This window comes from Ictidomys tridecemlineatus, chromosome 3 (genome assembly GCF_052094955.1).
Source record: "Ictidomys tridecemlineatus isolate mIctTri1 chromosome 3, mIctTri1.hap1, whole genome shotgun sequence".
Lineage (NCBI taxonomy): Eukaryota > Metazoa > Chordata > Mammalia > Rodentia > Sciuridae > Ictidomys > Ictidomys tridecemlineatus.
Window position 1 is genome coordinate 85,921,055 of NC_135479.1, and position 17,441 is coordinate 85,938,495.

Below are 17,441 nucleotides of genomic sequence, written 5' to 3' on the forward strand. Positions count from 1 at the left end.
AAGAAGAAAAAGCAGGAGGCATTACATTACCCGACCTCAATAATCCCTGCAAAGCTGTGGTAATCGAGACAGCATGGTATTGGCATAAAATAGACACAGAGAGCAGTGGAAGAGAATAGCGAGCCTAGAAGTAAACCCAGGAACCTATATCCAACTGATTTTCAACAAAGATGCTAAGAACACACACATTGGGGAAAGGACATCCTCTTCAAAAAATGGTGCCGGGAAAGTTGGAGATACACATACAGAAGAAGAAACCAGACCACACCTCTCACCATTTGCAGAAGTAAACTCAAAATGAATTGAAGATTTTTAAACTATGAAACTGTTAGAATAAAACATAGGGGAAACACTTTAGGATGTGGAATGGACAAAGAATTTTCCTTTTTTTGGATGAGACCTCAAAGCCCAGGAAACAAAGACCTACAAAGCTTCTGCACAGCAAAGAAAACTATCTACAGAGTAAAGAAGCTACAGCTATGGAACAGAAGAAAATATTTGCAAACTATAACACTGACTGGGAGTTAATATCTAGAATAGGTAAGGAACTTGAACAACTCAAAGGCAAAATAACAAATAATCTAATTAAAAATGAGCACTAGACATTAAATAAACAGACATTCCCCAAAGAAGACATACAAATAGCCAAGAGACAAATGAAAACATGCTCAACATGACAAATCAGGGAAACACAAATCAAAACCTCAGCAGGATAGCACCTCACTCCAGTTAGTATGAATCAAAAAGAGAAGATCACAAGTGGCGGAGGGGATGTGGAGAAGGGGAGCCCTTACTCACCGTGAGTGGGAATGTAAATCAGGACAGCCATTAGAAAAATCAGTGTGGAATTTCCTCCCAAAGCTACAAATAGAACTACCATACGACCCAGCAGTCTCAATCCTGGACACACAAACAAACACACACACACATACGAAATGAAGTCAGTATGTTGAAGAGACATCTGCGCTCCCACGTTTATGACAGTAACAATAACAATAGCCAAGAAATGGGAATGACCTAAATGTCCATCAATAGATGAATGGGTAAAGAAACACGGAACATGGAAGACCATTCAGCCATGATATGGATGAAATCCTCTAATTTGTGGCAGTGTGGATGGAAGCGGAGATCATTATGTTAAGTGGAATAAGCCAGACACAGAAAGACAAGTACTGTATGATCTCACTCATATGGAATCTAGAAACGTCGTCGGTGTCACAGAAGTTGAGAGTAGGGTGGTGGTTACCGGAGGCTGGGAGAGTAGGTGGCAGGGATGGATGGGAAAGGGCAATCGAGGGGTACAAAGTTATGGTGAGATAAATCAGTACTACACAGTGCTGCAAAGTAGGTGACTATGGAGAATGATAATGTGTACTGTGTCATAAGATTAATGATATTTGCAGAAAGATAAAAGAAGGTTGGATGTTTTCCCCATAAAGAAATTATGTGTGGACATAGATAAGTTTACCTCAATTTGAACATTAAACATTGCATGATGTATAAGTGTGTCGAAATATCACACGGTGCACCATAAATGTGGGCAATTTCTTTGTGCCTATTAAAAACATTAAAAATTTTAAAATTTGAAAAGTTTTCAGGACAGAAGGGGAGAGAAATGCAGTCGTGGTGGCAAAGTGATGTGAGGGGGCTTTTGTGCCAGCCCCCCAGCCCAGGGGGATGCAGCACTCTGAGGGTGTGGTGGTGGGAAGTAGAGTGCTCTGCAGGCCAGATGTCATAAGGACTGTTTAATGTTGGCACAGGGTCTTCTTCTGTGCCACCATGCTCCTGTGCTACAGGGATGGGAGCAGGATGTGCAAACCCTCTGCCCGTCTGTCCATCCACAATCCACCATCTATCCATCCAACTTCCTGTATCTACACCTCCAAAGATCTCATCCCACCACCTACCTGCTCACCCATCTGCCCACTCACTCATCTCTACAGCACTTCCCACCCACCCAGTTGTCCTTCTGTCCATCCTTCCAACCATCCAGATATCTTCATTTTCAGATAGAGTTTTTCACTTCAAAGTATAACTAGGAACCATAAGCCATGTAGAAAAATGCTTGAGGCTGTGGTAGATCACAGTCGGGGTACCTCACTGGCTATGTGGGGTAGCATATGACCTTTGTTGAATTCACTCCTGCTCTCCCGGATGCAGGGCTCTCTCTTGAGCAGTCTGAGGATTGGGGCGGTGGCCTTACTGTCTCTATTAGCAGGGGCCCAGTGGATGTCTGTTAGTCATTGCTGTCACGGCAGAGGGCACCATGAGCCTGGCCACGTTTGTGGGAGCTGAGAGGATTTTCTGAGATCATTTCCATGGCTGGCCCAGGGTTACTACAGGTGTGAATGGGCTTGGCTGGCTATTCCAGGAAGACAGTATTTCTCTTCTGGATCACTGTCCCCATGGTCCCCGCTGTCCGACTGGTGTCCGACTTTCCAGGAGGTTCTCTTTCACTGCCTCACAGGGGGTGATTTAGGTTCCCCCTTCCCTTCCTCCTTCTCCACACCCTCCTGCTTTCTCCGCCCACCTCAACCTCCTTCCTAGGTTGCAAGCAACAGAAACTGATTATAGAGAACTTAAGAAATGAGAAAGTTTGTGGGAAGGATGATCAAGAGCTCACATAAGGGAAGGAAAACAGGGAAGACAAGTAAGGCTTTGAATGGGGGCGGGGTGATGGCTATCAGGACTGACCGACCCATTTTCAGTCTGTCCTGTTCCAGATTTAAATTCTAGGAGTGAGTGACCTCTGGAGGGAAGAAGAAGTCCATAAAAGGAGCTCAGGCTGCTGTAGGGGTGGGGAAGAGGATGCCAGGTCTCAGCCAGGCCACCCAGTGCCCAGCCACTGGGGCGCTTGGTCCAGACCCTGTGAAGCACCGAGCTGTTCTGATATAGCTCCTGTCCTCAGAGGGTGCACAGTCAGGCCAGCACTCAGCCGTGGAAGTAGGGCAGCCAGGGTGATGGGACGTGGTGGAGGGATACATGGACAGCTGGAGCAGTGAACAGAGGCTCTGTTACAGCTCAGGTCAGGGGGAGGTGGGTAGCCATTAGCAAAGAAAGGTCTTGGGACAAGGTGACATCTTGAGATGACAGGGAACTCCACACATCCAGCATCCATTTGTACAAATTTGCCATCCTTCTGCCAAGAAGCCTGTTGAGTTTGGGTCAAATTAGTGTTCCCAGGGATTTTGTGAATACTAAGACAAGCCCTGGGGCTGCCTGGGAGGATGGGGACGCCAGGCCAGTTCCACGCTGCTTGTCCTACATTCCACACAGAGGAAGGCCCTGGCTTCCCTGCAGAATTGGGCTGCCGGTCATGCCCGACAGGTCAACTGAGGCCCTTTGTTCTGCCCACCCCTGTAGAAGCCAGGCTCCTAGGCCCTCATTCCCTCAAACACATGTGAGGCAATGTCTGGGCAGATAGGGAGCTCCCTCCGCCACCTGCCAATCCGTCTGGCCCAGGAGCAGCTGTGGAGAGGAGAGGTGGCAGCAGGTGCCATCCTCGCCCCCTTACCCAAGGCCTCTCTTTCTTCCTCCAATGCACCTCGGCCTCCAGCATGTCCTCCTAGTCCACCCCCTCTAACAGCAGGAGGGCAGGGCACGTACACAGACCTCTAAGTTCTCTTGGTTTTGTGGCACTTACCCAGTGGGGGATGTGCCCACCCCTCCCTTCCTGGCTGCCTGTCCCTCCTCCTTATAGAAGCTTCACTGCCACAGGAACATGTGATCCTGCCCTGCCAGCCATGCCACGTGGACCAGGGTGGACAAGTCCATGCAGGGCCAGCAAGTGTCTTTGGGAACCTGGAATGGTGACAGAGAAGAGGGTGAAGGTGGAAGGTCACCTGGGCACAGGTGTTGAGGCTGCAGGAGGACATGCAGCAGCTGAGGAACACAGAGGCCAGCGGGGGGGGGGGGGGGAAAGGAGGGGGAGGGGCGGGGCCGAGAAGAAAGGACAAAGTCAGCTTTTTCCATTATTATGAACAAAATACAGAACAAGAACAACAAAGAGGAGGAAAAGTTTATTTTGGGTCCCTTTTTCAGGGCTTCAGTCCATGGCCGGCTGACGCCATTGCTCTTGGCCTGGGGTTAGGCAGAACATCATGGTGGAAGAAAAAGGAAGTAGCAAATCAGCTCAGGTCATGGCAATCAGGAAGTGAGGTAGGGGTGCTCCACTCTCCAGGGACAAAATATAAACCCCCAAGATATGCTCCAGTGTCCACCTCCTCCAGCCACACCTATATGTCACAGCTAGAGCCCAGTGAATCCCTATCAGTGGATTAAAAGGCACTGATGAGATCACACCTCTCATAATCTGATCATTTCACCTCTGAGCATTCTTGCATTGTTTCACACATGAGCTTTTGGGGGACACCTCACGTCTGAACCGTAAAAGAGAGATGGGGGAAGCTGGGGTGGGGACTTCTTTCTTTCCAATCTGACCCGAAGCCTGGACATCTACCGTGTCCTCTTGTTGTCCTTCATTGCTGCCATGATTACTAAACCTCCCCTCCGAACCCCCACCTTATTTCCTCTAAAAGAACTCTTCTTCATCAAAGAGACAAAAATACCCCCTTCTCTCAGGCACCCAGCAAACAGCAGGAACATTTGTCCGCAGATTGCTGGGCTTATTCGTGGCAAATGAGTTCCTGAAATTTTTCATCCTAGTTTATCTATTGCAATAAAGAGATGGATTTTGCTTTGACTTGTATCAGAGATAATGAAGACGGTTCACTGCAAAGGGAAAGGCAGCAAGCATTTCAGCAGCTCTGAGATTGTTTAAAAAAAATCCAATGTACTTAAAAAAAAAATCTACCATCTACATTTTGGTAACAACTATTAGAATAAAAAGTGCACTTACTGTTTGACCCAGCCATACCACCCCTAGGAATCTGTCCCACAAAAACACCGCTCGTAAAGGTTTATGCATAAGGGTGTTTATATTGCAGCATTGTTTGTAGCAGCAAAAAAAAAAATTAGAAAAGAATCTTGTAGATAAGAAGTCAAACTGCTCCTTTGAGTATTATGTCCCTCCTCTTATTAAGTATAAAGAGGGATTTTGTGCACAAATATGCTTCAAAAGCAGTGCTTTGCCAAGTTAAAGTTTTGTTTTGTTGTTTTGTTTTTTTAAATCACAGGCTTCTTCAAGCTATTGAGATGCTTGTTCAGATGCTATTTTATGAAATATTGGGTGCCCACTCTGAGCCAGGAGCTGTGCTTGGACATCAGTAGTTCTATTAGTGATGAGGAACAAGTGTCACAAAGGAGCAGGGGGAGCTGGGAGTACAGTGACTGCTTGGGGACCACTGCAGAGGTGTTGGGACTTCACTCAGAAGGCGAGCAGAGGAAGCTCAGAGGATTTTTAAGATTCACCTTTATTGAAGTATAACTTTATTGAAGTATAACACCACAAATGTCCCCATTTTATGTTAAAATGACTTTTGGTGATTATGAACTTTACGTATTGTGCGACCATCACCCCCATCTAGTTTCAGAACACTTCTATGAGTCCGGAAGCTCTCCCTGCTTCCCTGCCATCAGTCCTCTCCCCTCCCCTTAGACGGCCATTGCTTTCCACCTCTATGGTTCCGCTCCTGTAATTGGAACCATAGGTCCTACGTTCAGCTTGTCCACTTAGTGTGTTTCTGAGTGTCAACCGTGTTGTGGGGTCCCTAGTCCTTTTTAAAATGACTGAACAGTATCTGCTGCAGTTTGGATCTTGCATTTTCCCCAAAGGCACGTGTGCTGAGGAGTTTGTCCCCAGCCTGTGGCCCTGGGGACAGGTGATGGAGCCCCAGGTAGGAGGGGCCTAGTGGAAGGAAGGTGTCACAGAGGTGTGAGGGGGGGAGGGGGACCCAAGCCCTTCCTCCACCTGGCTCTGTCTTTGCTACCGTGAAGTGAGCAGCTTCCTCCACCTGCACTCCCCACCATAACGTTCTGCCTTGCCACAGCCCCAAAGCAAGGGGGCCAGGGGTGGGAACAGTGAGACTGTGAACCAAAGTCAGGCTCTGTCCTTGTAAGCTGGTTATCTCAGGTGTTTGCTATGGCAGTGGAGAGCTACCAGCGTTCCATCGAATGGATACAGCACACACACCTCCACTCACCTAACGCACATCGGAGTTCTTGCTGTATTGGGCTGTGATGCTGCTGCAGATTTGCACATGGTATGAGCAGACAGATGTTTTCAACTCTTTGGGGTAGATTCTGAGGAGGGAAATTGCTGGGCCAGTTTTAACCTTCCTAATAGGTACGAAGTCGTGGCTCATTCTGGTTCTGGTTTACATTCAAACCCTCGTGGTTAGTATGCTGAGCCTCTCTCCTGTGCTTGTTTGCCATTCATATATCATTCCTGGTGAAGAAGTGTCTGGTGTGGGGCTTCCGCCTTTGGTGACTTGCTGAGAGGACTCACAGACCCCAGAGGCAGTTATATGCATGCATGGTCATGGTTACCATGGAGAAGGGATGCACACCCAGCAGGTGGAGGCTCCAGGAGGAGTCCAGGGCAGGCTTCCACAGTCCTTGCTCCTGGGGTGGAGTCCCACAGAGCAGGTCTGGCTCTGGCTGTGAAATGCGGCCATGGTGCACAGCCCTGCCCAGGAAAGCCTGCTCAAGACGCAGAGTCTCCTGTCCCTTCATGGGCTGGTGGTGTATATAGGCACCACCTTCAGCCACACGACCAGCCTTGGTTACTGGAATTCCAAACTCCTAGAAGGCATTCACCACAAACGGCATTGTCTGTCCAGTGGTCCAGACAGGTGGTCAGCAGGCTTCAGTGCCCCAGGAAGACGAAGCCGCCTTGCCTGGTAAAGACTAGGCAGCTTTCCAAAAGCCAAGCTCTCAGATGCCAGACGAGCACCCGCCCGACCAGCAGACCCTTCCCAAAAAGCAATGTCAGGATGCTGGGCTCACCTGCATGTGTCTAGCCAATGCTTCTGAGAACTTTTTAATTTGTTCTTTTTAGATATACATGGCAGTAGAGTGCATTTGGCATATCATACATACATGGAGAATGACTTCCCGTTCTTGTGGGTGTACGTGATGTGGAGTTAAACTGGTCATGTATTCACATGAACACAGGAAAGTTATGTCCAATTTATTCCACTGTCTTTCCCATTCCTATGCCCCTCCCTGCCTTTCGTCCTCCTTTGTCTAATCCAATAAACTTCTATTCTTCCCTTCCCACCCCCTTATAGAGTGTTAGCATCCACATGTCAGAGAGATCATTCAGGCTTTGTATTTTTTGGAAATGGCTTATTTTGCTTGGCATAATAATCTCCAGTTCCATCCATTTACCATCAAATGCCATAATTTCAATCTTCTATATGGCTGAGTCATATTCCATTTATATACCACATTTTCTTTACCCATTTATTTGTTGAAGGGCCCCTAGATTTGTTCCAATAGCTTAGTTATTGTGAATTGGGTTGCTATAAATATTGATGTGGTCACGTCACTAAAGTATGCTGATTTTAAGTCCTTTGGGATATGCCAAGGAGTGGGATAACTATGTCAAATGGTGGTTCCATTCCAAGTTTTCTAAGGAATCTCTAGAACTGTTTTCCACAGTGGTTGCATAAATTTGCAGTCCCACCAGCAGTGTATGAATGTACCTTTCCCCACATCCTTGACAATACTTATTGTTATTTGTATTCTTGATAACTGCCATTCTGACTGGAGTGAGATGGAATCTCAGTGCAGTTTTTATGTGCATTTATCTAATTGCTAGTGATGTTGAACATTTTTTCATATATTTGTTGACTGATCGTGTTTCTTCTCTGTGAAGTTTCTGTTCAGTTCCTTTGCCCATTTATTAATTGGGTTTTAAGTTTTTTGAGTTCTTTATAGATCCTGGAGATTAATGCTTCATCTGAGGTGTAGGTGACATGATTTTCTCCCATTCTGTAGGCTCTCTCTTCATGTTCTTGTTTCCTTTGCTGTGAAGAAGCTTTTTAGTTTGATACCATCCCATTTATTGATTCTTGATTTTACTTCTTGCACTTTAGGAGTCTTGTTGAGGAAGTAAGTTCCTTAGCTGATGTGATGGAGATTTGGACCTCCTTTTTCTATTAGTAGGTGCAGACCTCATTTTAAATTGGATCATTCATCTTATTTTTGTTGTTGTTAGAGCTCTTTACATATTCAGGAGACAAATTACTAAACATGCATTTTGCAAATGTTCCCTCCTAGTCTGTCTTTTCCTTGTCTGAATGGTGCCTTCCAGAAGGAGTTTGAGTCGTGAGGTGATGTGACCAGATTTGCACACAGATCTTATGTGGAGAATGGATTGCAGGGCCAGAAGTGGGTTGGGGACTTCCATTAGGTCACTGCAGCAGCAGTAAGAGAAGATGGTGGTTGGGCTGGGAGGCCTTGTAGTAAGGGGCTATGGAAGGCAGTATTCACGGGCTGTTCAAGCACACCACGGACTTCCAACAGGCGCAAGGAAAGCCGCGCTCCTCAAATCTGTCCGTGGAACGCATCATCGGTGTCGTTTTTAATAGTGAAATTCCCATTCATTTGTGGGACTTTATGATAATGGAAAAACGGGAGACCAGATGAAATTGAGGGTCCCTTCTAGTCTATAGTGCCATGGACAATCCTTTTACTTTAACAGTACTAAACTGTTCTGAGGCTCATGTCTAGGTGAATTATTGTAGATTATGTATTAGTCACTTGTGTGTGTAGCTGTAATACCCAGTTTGGGTCTAAGAAAATAACTTCATGACTGAATTGAATTGCAGGGTGCCCTCTGCAAAAAAAAAAAAAAAAAAAAAAAAAGAAGAGCAGAAACATCGCTCCTATAGGAAGCAGGAAGATCAGGATAAGAAAATTCATATTCATGTATTAACCCAATTACCAAACGTACCTTGCAAATCCGGAGCACAATCAGTTTAAAATGGGATTTCACATCATCCTGTCCCAAGTGACACAGACAGGATTATAAATGAAAAATTCTTTCTCCAGGCAAGGATACGGCGCTCCTCTCATTTGGGCAGCAAATGCTATCACAGGAGAACCTTTATTTAAGACTGGAAATTCTATTTACCCAGGAGCCAAAACCTCTGTTTTTCTGTTCTTGCAAAATAAACAAAACAGTCTGGCAAACTAAATGCAAACAGAACCCGAGGGAATGGGAAGGAATGTGAAATCAGGTGTGCAGGTCAGAGTCAACGCAGTGCGCCAGGGCCACAGCCGCGATACATATTTTCCTTTCTATTAAAAAAAATAGAGAATACATGAATCAATAAGGCAAAGCAAGGTAAGAGAAATTAAGATGCATATATACATGTGTGCATGAATACATAGATATTTTAATAAAGGTTCGTTGTGTTTTTTACTTTAGAAAGAGACAATGGAAAGGCTCAGAAATTCATGCCTTACCTGGTGGAAGCCATATTATACAGATGTGGACCAGGGAGATGAGGACTTGTCTAGAAAGCCTGCTGGGTCTGGTACCTTGAGACTAGGGAGAGACTGGAAAGGGAGATGGTAGCAGGCAAGGTACCTGCTCTCAGGTGCACGATGGAATAACTGATGCTTTCTTGAGGAAGTGATGATGAAGCCTGCTCATCGTGGTACTTATGTTGCCTTCTCCTGCCTCGGGGCCTTTGTATAGGCTGTTCTTCCCGAAAGCCAGTCACCTCCATCACACCCAAGTCTTGGGAACACATCCTCCATGTCTCAAGTCCATTGTCACTTCCCTGCTGTCTACACCGTCATCGGGCAAATCCATTTCGTGGAGCCTGAACTGTGTATACTTTCAAAGGTCCTTTTCCAGAATAGTAGGTCTATAGTGGGACCCAAGAGTGTTTCTAACCAACACCTAGGGGGGTACAAACACTGGTCTAGACTACACTTTGAGTAGCAAATTTCTAGGCACTTAGGATATTAGGATATATCAACAAACAAAACAAAGACCCCCCCTGCCCGTGGGGAGTTGTCTATCTTGCTAGAAATGTGTGTAAAGACGCCTGGACAGGGTAAAAAAGAAATAAAGTCAGAAGTACTCAGAGTCTTAGAAAATGAGAGGTAGGAGAGAATTTAGAGGATATCCAATCAAACTCCCATTTTAAAGGTAGAGAAACAGACTTCCAGTGGAGAAGGGAGTTAGGCAGGTCACACTATTATGGCATCTTTTGGACAAGACTGTCTGATTCCTCTTCCCCTGAGTTCTGAGATCCTCGGGGACCTTCTCAAGAGCAGAGTCCAGTAGGGGAGGGAAGTCTGGGGGGGGGGGTCTTAAATGAGTGTCCTACCCTCATTTAGTTTAAAATTTAGTTTAAATTTTACCGATATTGATTTTCTGATATTGATTTCAGGATACAACACGAATATTGGGGTATCTTAGAGGAAGCATTAGCTTTTCCTGCCTGCCCTTTGTTTTCCTGCACCATTAAATCTGAAACAAAGCTGAGCCAGAGGAGAGCTATGCAGAAGCAAATTCCGAGTGCAGTCAGTGGTCAGCAGGTGTGGAGTAAAACCCCAAACCAATCAGGCCCCCCCAAAGCCCTTGCCAGACCTGGAGTGCAATGTCAGATCTGAACACACCAGAGGCCCCTGCTCCCTTTTGAGGCCACCTCAACAGAGGCACCGATCCAGTGCTTTGGATGAGAAAACTGTTTGCATGACCTTGAAAAGCGATCATTTCCTGTGCTCCCTGGACCCAGGACACAAACTTTCAAATTCATGTCATTCCAGTAGGAACAGTAGCAAATTTCTTGGAGTGACTAAAAAGAAGAGCAACAGCCGGCACACCAGGCATTAATAATATAACAAAGGGAGGAAAAAAATAAAGAGAAACTTTTCATTAGCACTTTTTGATGTCAGTTTATTATTTATCCCTTTGCCAATATTCCAACAGGTAAGCAGTCATAAAACATTCAAAAACATCTAAAACAGGCATCTGTTTTACCTCTGTTCCTTTTTAGAAACAGGGAAACCAGAAGCCCTGGCATTTGGAGAATAGCAGTGTTAAAAATACTTGCTGTATCAAAAATAATACTTGAGGATCGCGCCTTAGAAAGAGTTTACTTGAAATTTGAGGAAAGGCCCGCAGGCAGGTAGACAATGGTTTGTAAGGCAAGATGCAGTGGAAATCAGCAAATTTCCAAATGTCTGACTCCTCCGTTTAGTATTATTCTGTTTGAAACCAGGACATTGACAAGGCCCACTGTTCAGTAATTAGCATCCTGTCAAATCCCGCCAATCAAGACCAGCATGATGCACCTGGTCCTAGTTAAAAAATGCACGTGGGCAATTCTGCTCGGACCCTGGGGCGCACAGAATGGTATTCAGTGTGCGGAGAGCTAATTACCATGCAGGAGCTGAGAGGGTCTGCCTGATCCTCAGGACCTGCCCCATCATTTTAACTTCCTTGATAAGCGTCTGTCCTTGCTGTGGGGGCAGGTTATCTTGTCCTGGAGCAGGAGAATCAAGACTTCAGGGTAACATCACTGTAGAAATAAAACAAATGAAAAATGCCGACCCAAAGCAAAACCCAAAAGCAAACCAAAAACTGCACCGCCTTCTCCCCAGAGGCGCTGGGCGGAGGAGGGGTGGCTGAGTCCCTCCTAGCTCGTCTTTCCTTGGCCCTTCTGGGTGCCTGTGGCTTGCCAGGAACTGTCCTTGGTGTAGAGACCCTGGTCCCTGATGTAGGCGATGACAGGGTCAGGCAGCAGGTACTTGACGCTCTGCCCTTGGCTCAAGGCCCTCCTGACGTAGGTGGCGCTGATCTCGTTCTGCACGGGCTCCCTGGCCAGGTGAATGTTGTGCTGGTACCTCCGCAGGATGGGCGAGTCCAGGATGTACCCCTTGGGGTCGTGGCCCACCCGGCTCACGCACACCAAGCCAAACTTCTCCACTATTTCCTGGATGTGTGCGTCTTCCCAGAGGTTGGGGGTCTGGAAGGTCCTCAAGATGTCTGCCCCGCAGAGGAGTTTCAGCTGGGGCGCAGCTGTGAAAACAAGGGCGGGTCTCAGAGAGGCACCCAAGGCCGCCTCCTGGAAAGATAAGGAGATATTCTGCCGGGGACTGGCGCCCAGTGCTTTTCTTGGAAGGTATTGACAACTCAATGTTTCTGTGTTCCGCTTAAGAAAAAGCAGGCAGTGGCATCTGAAACTATTTCAGGGCATGTGGTTATAAGTGATGATTTCATCAATACAGCTTTTGTTAAATTTTGGCAAAATGCTAAATAATACAAACAGGATCCCCCCCACCCCCCAGTGCTATAATGAGTTTGTCTGTGATTGCAGGATCAGAGGCAGTCATGCTGTCCCCAGAATCCCCCTTTCTGAATCAGGGTAAGGGTTTTAAAGCTCTTGGACAAGTCACTGCCATATTTGGGATCCATGCCTGCCCTCCTGGTGTATTTATTAGGCACTAGGACTGGTACTTCTACGGAAAACATCATCATGAAGGTGAGGTATAGAGGCCCTTTGAATAACCAAAGAATCTTTAAGACCTTAGTTGGGGCCTTGTCATTTCCAGTATGACAAGTCTCAGAACTCAGGGTGGGTAAGTTCTGGGGACTTGTTCTATCATGCTGATTATGATGAGAAAATAACGCTTAACATTAATTAGGTGGTCAGTACCACATTGTTACTCAACACTATGTTATGATACCATGTGATCCTTGGAACAATTTTACGAGGTAGGCATTTTGTGCCCATTTTGCAGAAGAAGAGCCTAAGGCTCTGAGAGGCAAGTGAGGTCTTCAGCTAGTCCCAGAAGTCAGGAGTCAGGCAGCCTGCCTCCAGGTGGGGCATCTGTAACTGCAAGGCTCTGCCGCCGCCTGCTGGTGGGAATCTGTATGTGCATCCTAATTGGAGCACAGGGAACCAGCAGGGTTTTCCCACCCCCATTCATATTGTTGAAAAGGAAAAGCAAGGTCCATGCTAAAGCTTGTTGCAAGATCTCTGGTCCTTCCAGAAACCGGTCTCAGCTTCAGTATATGGAGAAGTCTGGGCTCCTGGAGGGCTGGTATCTTTATCACCATGTTGCCTTAGGAAGGAGGGGCTACGCTAGGAGTAAAGGGTGGGTTGGGGCTCCTCTGTAGTGGAACATTTGAAGGAATTTGGACATGTACCAGAGAGGAGGGTTTGCAAAGGAGTACTGGGCTGGCCATGGGTGGGGTGTGAGGGACAAATGGTGTCATGCAGAGGTCTGAGTCTGGCCTCAGTTGGGCACAGGCTGGTATGGTACCAAGACCTTCTCTGAGCCTCGGTTTCCCCAACCCTGAGACAACAGGCACAGGACTTGTTCAAAGAGCCAGATGTAGTTATAGAAACACACTTTCCATCCCCCCCCCAGTGGCATGCCATTGGTACAGTGAATGACATTCAAACCTTCCATCCTTCACGTGAGTGTGAATTCTTGGTGGCTTCACACCAACACTCTAGCGAAGACACCTTCGACCCCGATTCCAGCCCTGCCATTCAGAGGCTCATGTGATCTCTTAAAATGAGGCTGTGAGTAGTACTTACTTAGAGGATTATTTGAGAATTGAATAGGTCTATAAGTATAATGCACTTAGAAGAGGGGTTGGCACGGAGTAAGTGCTATTATGTGCTAACTGCCCATAATTAATCAATTAACTTATCCATGTACCTATTTATCTACCTGTCTACTCACCAAAATATCCATTCAGCACTTATGAATTATCTCCTAAATGCCTGGCCTTTTTAAACTAATAAAGTTGCATTTAAAATTCATTTAGTAACTCACACTTTTCACTAGTCTGGGTTGGTCTCATTGCTCACATTGTACATATGGACTTTCACTGTTCTACAGCTAATTTCTTATTATCCAACCACTGATCAGTGTTTGGTTTTTCAAGAGTTGTGTGGGTTCTGTGGCCTTCCTGTGGGTGGGTGCTAAATGATGTCCATTAAATTCCAGGGTCTCCTAGGGCTTGGGGCACATGCCCTCTGTTTCCACAGGTCAGAGAACAGAGAAGACACCCCCTTCTTCTCCCAGTGGTTTATGTGGGGGAAGTTTCCTCCTATTCGCTCTGTATTAGGTCCTGTTTGGTTTATTAACCATGATAGGAAGGGGAACTATTCACTCTGACCCTTGTCTAGAGGGGACAAGTACCCACACGTCCCCAGATCCCCATTAAGGCAGGTCTGTGAGGCCGGTGGTGCCTGTTATTCCGGGTGACATCATGCAGTGGATCAGTTCCTATGGTGACATAGGCCTCAGACCCCAATTCTGAGCTGTCTTGCCTTCAGGTCTCGCAATGGCATCCACGTATCCCTTTCACATCCCCTTACATCAGTGCTATAACATTTTTAGACTGGGTGACTCTGTCCAAGTCCAAAGTACACAATTCCAATGAGCAGTGTAAAGGCTTTCAATGTGGTTTGTCCTAACGGTGACCCAGTGACATGAACTGGGCATCTGTGGGCATTTTGGGGGAAGTGTGTTCTGCCTTTGAGTAGCTACAGGCTTGGCAAAGCAGAGGAAACCAAGATTTATAGGGGCACCCTGGGTTTGGATGTTAGATTCGCTGGCACTCTGGAAAAGCCACCTAGCCAGTCTCTCCAGCTGTGAAATGGAAACATGAGAACCATGACCACAGCTATGATGGAAATGAGAGATGGAGGAATGCAGCGTGAACATCCCACCTGGCACAGCCACTAATGATGATGTCCGTCACAGAACCCCACAGACACTGAGAAGCATGGGACCACTGGGTCCTAAACAGAGATGGTGCCAGGTCTAGGCATCTGAGGGGTGATACCCATGTTAACCATTCAGTGAAAAGTGTGTGCAGATTGAGCACCTGCTGATTAATGGAAAGGGACCCTCTGAGCATCACTGAGCGGGGCTCTGCCCCGGGAGCCAAGGGCAGGGACCACCTTCACAAAAGATAGACAGCCATACTCTAAAGGACGGGGGCCACTCCCAAGGGTCTCACCCAAGGAGCTCCTGGACACAGCAACCCACAAGACTCTGGGTGAGTCCAAGGAGGACAGCAAATCACAGAAGTGATGGGCAAAGCCAGGCTGAACTCATCACGGAATTTGCAATCCCAGGGTGTAACAACACACAGCAGAAGACAGCGCACAAGATGGTCCCTTAGAAATGTGTCACTCGTAACATACATGCCATGTCAGGGAAAGCCAAACAGAGGCTGAGAAAACTGCACCTTCTGGTTTTCAATCACTAACTTTCTCTTCTGATTACAAACATGAAATATGTGTTCCTCAGGGAACATATGGAAAATTTGTAAGTATGTAAAACAGAAAATAACAACAGCAACAATAAAAATCATTCTGCTTTCAACACAAACCACCAACATATTTGTGTATTTCCTTAAGTTCTTCTGTTGAGTTAGACGTGTAAGCAAATGTGAAAGCATATTCATTTTTTTATAGACTTGAGGTAATATCTATGGTATTGTATTCTGATTTTCCCTGCTTTCTTCCTAACGGTTTCTCCATATCATTGAAACCTTTTATGCAGATTCTTCATCCTATGTATACAGTATAATTTACTTACACATTCCTTTATATTTCAACAAGGAGGTTGCTTTTATTTTCTGCCATTGTAAAAACTGCTGTGCAAACATCTTTCTGTATACATCTTTGTCCCAATTTCTAATAGTCCCCTTAGCTGGATTCCTCAAAGGAGAAATTGTCAAGCAAAGGGCATAAAGAGTTTTTTTTTTTTTTAAGGAACTAATATATTTTGGTAAATTGAAAAGTCCACTTTTCACTCCATGAAAAGTTTCTTTTTGCACAGAATAGAACAAGACAAGCAGAATATAGGGTCTTAAAAGAGAGAAAGAGTTCAAATAGTACAGGGCCAGGTAGAGCCAGGTGGATCTGGGGAGAACATGGGGTGCGCTTTGGCAGAGGGAGAGCGCTCACATGAATGACAGCAGCTAGGGTGGTTTCACAGGGAAGGTGGCCTCAGGACTGAGCCTGCAGGACAGGGAGGGTTTCCACTGGGGATCCAAAAAGGGAAGGGGAAGAGGAACAGTCAGGGAAAGAGAGGAGACAGACTCTGGAAGTCTCTGCAGAGCAGGTGTGAGAGGGCTGGGTCTCCACGCCACCCTGACTGCTCTGCATGCTCTGCAGGCTGTGGCGTTCCGTGGGCACAGAGTGCCCCACACCGATGCCAATTCCTGCCTTGTGCCCTAGCCTGCCCTTCTGTCCTGAAATACCTCTGACCTCCAGAGCCTATGTGGCCTGTGGGTGGGACTCAGTCGTCACCTTCCTGACTCAAGCTTGGACTTTCTCCTTTACACCTGTCTCCAGCTCAGGGCAGGGGCTGGCACTGGCTGTCCCTGTTCTCAGTCTGAGCCCAGAGTCTGGCCCAGGTAAGTGCCGGGGAGCATATGTAGGAGGCACCAGAACTCCTTCTTAGATTCTTACTCTGGTGCAAAGTCCCCCAAACTGGCTGTAAAGTAAACCCCAAGTGCTTATTAAACATCCAGATTCCTGGGCCCCATTCCTACGCAGAAGGCCTGGGAATCAGTGTTTTTGAGCAGCCCTTAGGTGATTCTGCTGGGTGGGATCCATTGACCAGCATTCCTCTGTCAGGGCCTGGTGGCATTTCCAAGTCCTTTTAGACGTGTGTTCCCTTCCTGCTCGGGAGCATTGGGTCTGAGAAACACAAAAAGGCATTGGAAAAGAGTTCCAGGGTTAAAAAGTAGGGATGGCTCAGGGCATTTTCCCTTTCTTGATGAGTCACAATGCACATGGACGTAGTTAAGGTTCTGGAAAGTTCTGCATGGCTAAAACATCTGAGGTGCACCTCTCCTTGGCAGTGTGGAAGTGTGTCCCACCAACCCAAGTTGTAGACCCCATAATAGAAGACTGAGCAGATGGACAGGTGGAATCTCAGCCCAGTGGGGCCAGTGTCCCCTTGCACGTCACATCCTGTTCCCACCCCTGACCCCCACCACCATGTGGGGACCCTGCTTGCTTTCATAAGAAGGTCATGCCTGTGTCCATGGATACCAGGGCTGTGCGTCCCCTGATGTCACAGGCAGCAAGCCTCCATCAACCACCAGGAGGTGACAAGAGGTGAAACGTGGGGTCAGGGTTAGGGGATCATCCAAATTGACTATAAATTCCCTTAAAAATAGGTTTGAGTAACTGTGAGAAAGTGGTACTCTCTCTGTCCACATTTTAAATGACACAGTTTGAATTCAAAAAGGCTAAATAAGGCTTTTAAAAGAATCCCAGCGACACTCACCAGTGTATCCCTGTAATCCATGTCACAAGCACAGGTCACGGGGTAGGTAAACTCCTTTGGGCAGTAAATCCCAAATTAGCACAATAATTTATGGAGGAGAGGGGTGGCAGGTAGTTGAATCTGAGCTTTTGACCTTGACAGATTCACCCAACCAGGTGGGCAGCACATTCCTTGTCTGAGCTCAGAGGACTGGCCTCAAGTCCTCCGCAGCTGTGACACTATCAATGCTCACAGGGATCGCT

The 17,441-nt window shown here is 46.7% G+C and overlaps 1 protein-coding gene across 11 annotated transcripts in view; it reads right to left on the bottom strand.

Annotated features, from left to right (window-relative positions):
* The window catches only part of Nmnat3 (nicotinamide nucleotide adenylyltransferase 3), a 139,976-nt gene that overhangs the window by 17,592 nt on the left and 104,943 nt on the right, over positions 1-17,441 (bottom strand). For 4 of the 11 annotated variants that reach the window (XM_078043411.1, XM_005328022.5, XM_078043412.1 and 1 more), the window contains one exon: positions 10,796-11,947. The exons of 2 other annotated variants lie outside the window; for them this stretch is intronic. In XM_078043411.1, coding sequence (XP_077899537.1) covers positions 11,565-11,947 — 383 coding nt within the window. In that variant the 3' untranslated portion in view covers positions 10,796-11,564. Of the gene's footprint in view, positions 1-4,004; positions 9,208-10,795; positions 12,112-15,502; positions 16,605-17,441 lie in introns of those variants that run through there. 5 more of the 11 variants (XM_078043410.1, XM_078043409.1, XM_040269886.2 and 2 more) reach the window with 4 other exon arrangements.